Source organism: Zea mays, chromosome 9, assembly GCF_902167145.1.
Source record: "Zea mays cultivar B73 chromosome 9, Zm-B73-REFERENCE-NAM-5.0, whole genome shotgun sequence".
NCBI classification, from domain to species: Eukaryota; Viridiplantae; Streptophyta; class Magnoliopsida; order Poales; family Poaceae; genus Zea; species Zea mays.
In genome coordinates, this window is record NC_050104.1 from 133,992,693 (window position 1) to 134,001,682 (window position 8,990).

The 8,990-nt window shown below is 43.2% G+C and overlaps 1 protein-coding gene across 1 annotated transcript; it reads right to left on the reverse strand.

The window, feature by feature from the left end:
• Nucleotides 1–606: 606 nt before the first annotated feature.
• On the reverse strand, nt 607–3,458 carry LOC100283257 (uncharacterized). Its single transcript, NM_001156159.2, has 6 exons — nt 3,241–3,458; nt 3,049–3,125; nt 2,890–2,951; nt 1,759–1,877; nt 1,117–1,287; nt 607–1,018 (listed from the first exon to the last, which is right to left on the reverse strand). Exons 1-6 carry the CDS (start codon nt 3,292–3,294, stop codon nt 989–991), a joined length of 513 nt encoding a protein of 170 aa, NP_001149631.1. The 5' UTR covers nt 3,295–3,458; the 3' UTR covers nt 607–988.
• Between the last annotated feature and the right edge of the window lie 5,532 nt (nt 3,459–8,990).

An 8,990-nucleotide genomic window follows, 5' to 3' on the forward strand; every position in this document is an offset into this window, starting at 1 on the left:
TACCCGCATCCTTCGTGCTGGGCACCCATCGGGTTTTAGGTTTGCTAGTTAGATTGCCATACCTAATTACAGCTTCTTCTAGCTTTCTTTCTTAAGTTTACGTTTCATCAAAAACAACTTCAACTTTATCAATGAAGCTGCTCGTAGACTTCATGTTTGTACTTGTACCTGGATCTCAAAAGGGTCCTTAATTTGTGCAAGAAACTCTAAAGCAGGCCTCTATTATCCAATGTGCGTGTGCCTCGTAAGGAGAAACCTGCCCGTGTTTGGTTCGGCTTCGCAGCCGCTTCTGGTTGCCAAACGTCCAGACTTTGGCCAACTTCTCAAGGAAGCGCTTCCTACAACCGTAGCAGTAGCACGCAGTAGTAGCATGTTAAGTCCGAACCAATCTAAAGACCGCGTCCGGAATAATCTGAGTGAGCGACGGTCCATTTAATTGTAAAACTTATGCATTGTCAGTTTAAATTAATTTATAAAAAATTATATTTATAGGACGATAAATTACTTTATTATCAAACACCTAGATTCTTATAAACCAACTTCTCTCCATAGCTAGCTTTACCCTACAGTGAGTTTATCAGAAAAGCTCCACCGAAAAAAGTTGATCCAAACAGGCCAGTAACACAAGCCCGCCCAGTGTGATATGGCGCAAAACATGGCCGTCCAGTACCACCAGCCTCGATGAGACCAGTCCGTCATCCGGAACGAGCGTCAAAACATACATGCTTCACCAACGTTAAGTTTTGCATCAATATACCATGTCTTCACTTCTTCACACAGAAAGGGCAAAAGCTAGCAGATGATGGCTACTTAATACAACCTCTACTTACACGAACGGAAGGCGAAAAGGAGGGTAACATTACACAGAATTTTTACTACAGATAAGCAAAGACGTCCGGTCTGAATGTTACTACGACGAAATATTTCAGCAAGTGCCTATTTCTGCTGCAAGTGTGTGGTGGATGAGACGAGACAAGCTCACAAAAAATTATTCCTCAAGGGCCTTCTGGATGTCCTTCTGCAGAGTCGAAGAAACACGAATCCATGCATCAAAAAGAAAACGTAGGCAGACGTCTGGAGAGGGAGAGAGAGACAGAGACAGAGAGGGAAGGAGACCTCAATTGCCATTGGAGCTGTCGAGGTTCCGTATCTCTCGATGACCTTCCCATCTTTGTCCACCAGAAACTTGGTAAAGTTCCATTTGATCCTTGATGACCCAAACAAACCAGGCTTGCTAGCTTTCAGAAACTTGTAAACCGGCGCCGCATCTGGTCCGTTTACGCGCACCTGCAAAACCCGAGTTTAGAATGCAATCAGCTTTCTTTAATTAGCAATATAAGAACACACAGCTCCGGTTTGCACGTTGATGTCAACCTGTCAGGTCTATCCAAAATATCAATGCGCGTGCCAGCAAATTCTCACCATGGCTGATTAATCGTACTTTTTAGATGGTGAGATGCAGATGCAGATTGCGTCTTTAAACACGCTTCTGCAACTTGTCTGATTGTGGCCAACTAAAAACCAATATAACAACGCATCGTCGAGTTATAGGACTAAGGGTATTTCTACCACATGTTGTTAGTTTCCAAATTGATGTATTCTGCCATGCGATCTTTGCATCTTCTAGAAATTAGCGTAAGTAATATCCAATATTATTCTAGCTGCCAGGTAAACGAGACTACTGTTCAGAGTACCTTATCTAAGAAAAAGGACCAAAAGTTCCCTAGCAAGCTAGCAAGTCTGGTAAACAGTTCTCACCTTCTGAAAAACTGGGTATTCAGCTTTAAATCTGGTGCAAGCAAAGTCTTGTATCTGCTGATCAGTACCTGGCTCCTGTCGCAAGAACTGATTGCAAGGGAATGCCAATATCTCGAAGTCTAGCAAGATTGGAAGTAAAATCAGTTTCTGTTAGATCTAGAGAATAAAACCATTTCAATGGAATATCAAGCGCAGACTGAATCAAAGTACACACAGGCATAGTTGCAAAAGACAATGGGATTGTTTGATAGCCATATACTGAATTCACAACAGAGCAAATTTGCTGCAAGTGTAAGTGGGTACAGTACTTGATGCCTTAGACTATCTCAAGTAGCTTACACATCCCCATACCTATATTTAAACTCCACTCTGCGAACAATACAGTCTACAGTGCAAAACAATGTTTTTGGGTAAACTATGGATAGACTACTGCAGACGGCCTTAGTAGCAAGAAAAACATTATCATTCTAGCGTCATTTAAACTCCATACAGTTTTGATTTAATTTCGCCAAACAGTCATACAATTTTTATTTAATTTCACCAAACAGTGCAATGTTGGCTGAGAGCCAGAAAATGTTAGGTGGAAGCTAATTTTAGTTGTCGAAGAAATTTGGGAAAACAATCCTCAAGGAAACAAACCATCTTCTTTGGGAAACAGGGTTCTCACAGGCTCCTTTCAGAACCCTTCGCTGATCCTCAAAAGGTATCTGCAAGTTAGAACTACTATCCAAGCACTCCAGAAAACGGGAGATCATTCAGATTTGATAAGCGAATGCAATGAAATTGTATGCGCACTTCACCAGCTGCCTATCTAATCTAAGCTGCATAAAACACATGCATGTCTGAAAATAGTTGAAGAAATGAGCTACAGGTAAACAAAGCTTTTGGTATGAATGCTGTGTGGCAAGCAATGTAAAATCTCCCTTGGGCAAGACTACTCGCACACTTTTTTCAGGAGAATATTTTTCGTGATTTTTTGCCATTCCACTTCAAACAGAAGACAAGAACCACTGTTCCAACAAGCATCAACGTGCACTACTCCAATTACCCACTTCTACGCACCAACTTCCAGAGAGATTCACATTTCAGGCGCAACAACAGATCAAGAACCACATCAGGCAAAGAACAGACCTTTGTCCCTGTACTTCTGATAAAGCTCCGTCAGCTGCGTGTAATTGGTCTCCGTGAACCCACTGACGGCATCGAGAACATCAAAACTGTCTCAGCATCTCCCGAACCACGAGAATACCAAGAACAAATTCTTCCAACTGTCAGGGAAAGATAGCGTACCATTTGGAGGCGACGTTAACAACAAGGAGGACCTTCCCCTTGTAGGTTTCCAGGCTCACTTCCTTGCCGTTGCAATCCTGCTCCACGAATAAACCCCAAAATTATCTTTTTGCGAAAAAAAATCAGAAAAAGAAACTAAAAATACAAACAGGACCACGCAGGAGCGTGATCTCGGGATGGGGATCGCCGCACCTTGACGGTGAATTCGTGTATGGAGGTCTCCGGCACGGATTCGGCCGCCCCCATCTCGCCTCCGCTTCGCCTCTCCTTCCCTTCCCTACCCGAACGGGGCTCTCTGGAATCCCCGTCTCCTGATTTGATTTTTCTCGTGTTTTTTTTCTTTTTGTTCCAGTAATAATGGGGAGGGAAGAGCGGAGAGAAGCGCGTGGTCGTTTATTCATAGAACGCCGAGCGGTTGAGCAGTGGCACAGGCTGTCAGGTCTGCATCTGGGCCCACGAATAGCATTAATGTGACGGCACAAAACCACAAACCGTGTCGACTCCTCTTCTCTGTTGCGGTGGATATTGCAGCGGGAGATTGAAGTTGCCGTGGAGGAGTAATGAATTTATTAGAGGGTGTTTGGCATACCAGATTTGTTATAAAGTTATAGGTGGAGCAACTCTAGATTGTCTTTATAACCGGTAATAGTGATGGATAAATATTTTTCAAACTTCATGAGTTGACTTTTAGTTGTTTCAGAGCAATAAAAAAAGATTTGTACCTTAGCTCTCAAATTTTAGGGAGTTTAAGAGAGTTTGGCTGACTCTAACTAGTTCTTTATAAAATCTTGCTCTGAGAGCAACACCACTAGTTCCCTAAAGAACTCTCTAAATCTTAAATATAAAAAGTAAACAGAAAAATGCTTCTCCAATGGTTCTCTAAATAGACTTGCTAAATTTACTTAGTTGCTATTAAACTCTATTTACTCTCCAAATTTAGCAACTCGATAGGAACTCCCTTAATACAGTTGGCGTCAATTTATTCACATTAGCGTGATTATTTTTCCCTTTTCCACACACTGAGATAGCCAGGTATAGCACACTTTTTTTCCCACTTTCTAGCATAGTGAGGTAGCTAGGTCAAACACGTGTGACACACGTTTCTCCTTTACCGTCGAACCCAACTTCCTCATAGGTTGCGCCACCGGACCATCACTCCTCCATAGTTAATGTCGACCGGCCTTTTCTCTTCCGTCCTCGACATCCTCTGCTCTCAACCTTATTGTCAGCCAGATATCATGGGAGGCAGGGCTGCCAAAGCTAGATTCAAAATACTTCCTAAATATGAGCAACTATTGGAGACTAAGTTATTTTTTACTTCCAATAGCTATTTAGCAACTTGCTAAACATGATTTTAACAAACTCTTTTTTAAGAACTATTGGAGTTGCTCTGAAGTTATGCGTTATGCCAAACACCCTCTAAAGTCTATAACGAAATCTTATGTAAATTCAAGGTAGAATAGGTTTATAATGATATATTGGAGACTGATATAAAACTTAGACCTCTTGATCATCCTAAGTCCGTAGTTTACTAATCCGAGACTACCTCGATGACGATATGAGTCCTAAAGCCTAATCCGAGGGATTAAAAGGAATGATCTCCTATCCTAGGGAGATGGCGATGTTGGTCCTTTGGATTTTGTGGGCGTAGCCCTATAGAAAAAATTAATTAAATCCTATAAAATCTCAAAGACCTATATATGATAAGGAAATGGTCCCATATTGATAGTTTAAGTAGAGTTAGACTAGTTTATATGTGGTGGTGTTTCTCTCTCACCAAATCATGAATGAGGGGAGAGAGGACGGAGTACTACACCTGCATGCTCTCGCTCGCCATGCCTGGCCTGGCACGAGTGCGCAACGTGAATGGTCCACCGAAATTCGGTCCCTCGCCTTGCGTGGACATGACTACCTTTTTGCTATTTTTATTTTTATTTGTCGATACTTTGTTGTTAAGTTATAGTCTTTATCGGATCACGGTTAGATCGTGACATGAATCCTTATCAGATCACGATCAGTTTTTATCGAATCACGATCAAATCTGACATGGGTCCTTATCAGATCGAAAGACGTGGAGGTGACTCTACAAATTATTATGAACAATCGTCGCCAAAAATATGCTATACACGAGTTAGGTTTTGCCTTTGCTTGTTCTTGCGTCGTCGTCATGGTCTTTTTCACCCCAAGCGCCGACATGCATCTGCAATCGAAAGAACAAGTCTCGAGAACCAATCGCCCCTTTAGATCCTGCACTTGGAGAAGGTGCGAGACTGCTCGCGTCCTTCTCGATGACTGTTGCTGACGTCATCCTTGACGCTTATGAATTGTGCCTAACAACCATCGCGAAAGATATGCTATACATGAGTTAGGTTTTGTCTCTAGTTGTTGTTGCGTTGTTATGGTCTTCATCTCGAGCACCAGCGTGCATCAGCAATTGGGAGAGCAAGTCTCCATAACCCATCGCCCTCGAATCCACTACTAGGAGAGGGTGAATAAGGTTTTTAGGAAGCGTCTTCATATGTTCGCCCGATGACTGCCGCTGACATTGTTCTTGCCACTTTAGCGCATTCATTCAGTATGTTCAAATAGAATGTTGTAATATCATACTTCAGTTAATCTGTTGTTATGGATGTGTTAGGTGTATCGCTTAACAATCTGTTAGAGAATTGCATGCTACTTTCTTTACTGATGTTCATGATTTAAATTTGGAATTTAATATGGAAATGTCTAATTTATTAGAATGGTCATTGTGGTGGTGTCCATCGTTGATGCACCGCCTCTCTGTGGTCCTCCTCTGGTGTTGTCTTGTCGATGAAGGAGGGGCTCCTCGATGCCTGGCCCCATGGGGTGGGCAGGTTCCATGGATGCCATCAGTGACAACCCTTATAATCACTATGAACGCTAGGTAGATCTAGACCCCCGAGTAAAAGTGGTGGCTAAGGTTTGTGGGCATGGAACACGTTGGTGTTTGTGTTGGTCCTTAGCTTCCTTTCATATTGTGTTCCTGTGACCGAGGGCACAACCATGAAAATGGCTTGTGACCCTGATCAAGGCGCATGAAAATTGTGCGAGGGGGTTGGATAAACTCTAACTCGATCATCTTGACTGATCCAGAGAACAACACTAACAATCTCCCATTTGTTATCTACTTTTCTTATTCTTTAACTTTTATAGGTTCCACCTTTTGACAAATTCACACATCAAGAATGATGGGTGATGGTGAATAATTAAGTTTTACTAAACTCATTGACTATAACATGCCCCCATGCTTCAGAATAAAAAATCTTTTCTAAGGTTGCTTATATATCCTATTGATCTAGAATCATAGGCTCTCCATTAATCCCATGTCGGTTATGTGCTTTTTAAATATGTTGGGTGGAAGGCTTTTTTGTGAGCGAATCCACTAGCATATGTTGGGTTCTGATATGCTCAACTTTAATAGTTTGATCTTGGATCTTCTCCTTAATAACATAGCACTTAATAACAATGAACTTGGTAGCCTCACTTGAATTGTTGTTGTAGGAGTAAAATATTGTTGTCTCATTGTCATAATAAATTCTCAGTGTTTTTTCTATGCTATCAATCACTTTTAATATGGGTACAAATTTCGTTGCCTGTAAGGAAAATGGACCCCGGGCCATTTGGCTTAATAGGTTTTGGTGTTTGATGATCAACATAACATATGGACTAATGTGTTTGCTAGTGTTTATGATTGTAGTTCATATGATGCTAAAGTTACTTGGACTAAGGCATCGAGGAAAGCAACGCCTCAAAAGAAGACATTATGAAGATCAACAAGTAGCAACCAAAGTCCAAGAAACGAAGAACATGTTGCCACGACGGACTGTCCGGCTGAGAGCACCCGACTGTTCGGTGCACTAGGGAACTATAGCCCAACGGTTAGTTCCTGGTGGCACTCATGGAGAGAAGCCACCGGACTGTCCGGTGTGACGTCCGGACAGTCCGATGTAAAAGCCTGTAACACCAATGGTCACCAGTGGTGTCAGATCCAACGGCTAGGCGCACCGGACTGTCCGGTGTGCCGCAGAGAGCAGCAACTTTTCTCCAATAGCTAGAATTGTGTTGGGGCCTATAAATACCCCCAACCGGCCATTTCAAGGTGTGGGAGCCCAAGCAACATACCAAGGCATAGTATAGACATTTCCAAGAGCTCATAGACCCAAGTGCTTAATAAAATCATTTGGTGATTAGCATAGGTGCTTTGCGAAGGGCTTAGATTAGTTAGATCGCTTTAGCGCTTGCTCTAGGTGAATCCTAGTTAGTTGAGTGAGTTTAGAAAAACCACACAACCCCTTGGCTCTTGCACGAGCCATTGTAATTATACCGAGTGGGGCGAGAGTCTAGCGAGACTGTGACAATCGCGTTTGTGTCACGGCCGCCACCGTGTACCTGAGGGAACGAGGGCAACGACGTTTTTGGCCGGAAGCTTGATAGTGGAGACGGTGGGGAGCGTCCAAGAGGAGCCAGAAGCGCAGCACCACTTGCGCGTGGAGAAGGCCCGCAGCTCTCTACGGAGTTACTCGACCATGGTGCTTGGCCCTCACGTGGGCTACCCTTTGCGTAGGGGCACCAACGAGGATTAGCCAGGACCTTGCATGGTTTCGGATACCTCGGTAAAAATACTGATGTCATACACGAGAGTTTGCATCTCTACCTTGCTCTCTAGCTTCCACATTTATATTAAGCATTTAAGTTTCAATCTAGTCTTTATACTTATATTGTTTAGGATTGAAACTTAGACATTGCGACAGAGATAGCAACACTTAGACAAAACTAGTTTGCACATTCTAGTTGGATTACTTGCATAGGTTTTGCTCTAAGGTTTTTTGTGGCCTAGTTTAGAGAAAGTTTTAGAAGTCCTAATTCACCCCCTCTTAGGCATCAACTGTTTCCTTCAATTGGTATTAGAGACTGGTTTGGCTCGTTTGAAATGCTTTAGCTTCACCACTAAAAGAGCCGACACTTTTTAGAGAAAGGGATGAATACCCATAGGCCACCACACTTTGACGACACTAACTTCTCATATTATAGTGCTAGAATGGCTTGTTACCTAGAGGTCGTTGATCTAGGTGTTTGGAGAGTCACTCGTGACGGGATGAAACCATCCAAAAATCCCGAGAAACCCACCACGAGTGAGGAAAAAGAAATCCATTTAAATGGTAGAGCCAAAAATTGCTTGTAGAATCTCTTAGCATGGATATTTTTAATCAAGTTTTTACATTAAAAACTGGTAATGAGATTTAGCTAAAATTGCATGAGCTCCATGACAACACATCAAATGTTCGTGAGCAAAAACATTGCCTAGTCTTAAATGAGTATAATCCTTTTGCTATGAAGGATAATGAGCTTGTTAGAGTTATGTATTCTCGTTTGAATCTAATCATCAATGCGCTCAATTCTATTTGCATTAATAAGCTAGGTGATGCGGATATTGTGAGGAAGATTATCTCCCTACTACCATAACAAAGCTACTGGAGCATCATCACTATTCTTCACAACATGGAGGACTTGAGTACTGTCGGGTACCGTAATTAGGGGTACCCCCAACACTCCTAAACACGGCTGGTAACCACCATCAGCACAAACCGCAAAGACTGATGGGCGCGGTTCTGGTCAAGGCCTCGTCTACCAAGGGACGCGATCTCGCCTCGCCCGAGCCCGGCCTCGGGCAGGAACAGTAGTCCCGGACAAATTCACGCCCCGCCCGAGGGCCTCCTCAGGCGACGGGCGCACCCTCGACTCACCCGAAGCCCAGGTCGGGCAGGCTTCGTTGTGAAGCAACCTTGGCCAAATCGCCTCACCAATCGACTGTATCGCAGGCGCATTCAATGTGGGGATCGCCTGACACCTTATCCTAACACACGTGCCTCAGTCGGCAAGGTCAAAGTGACCACAGTCGCTTCGCCCTTTCACTGACCGAC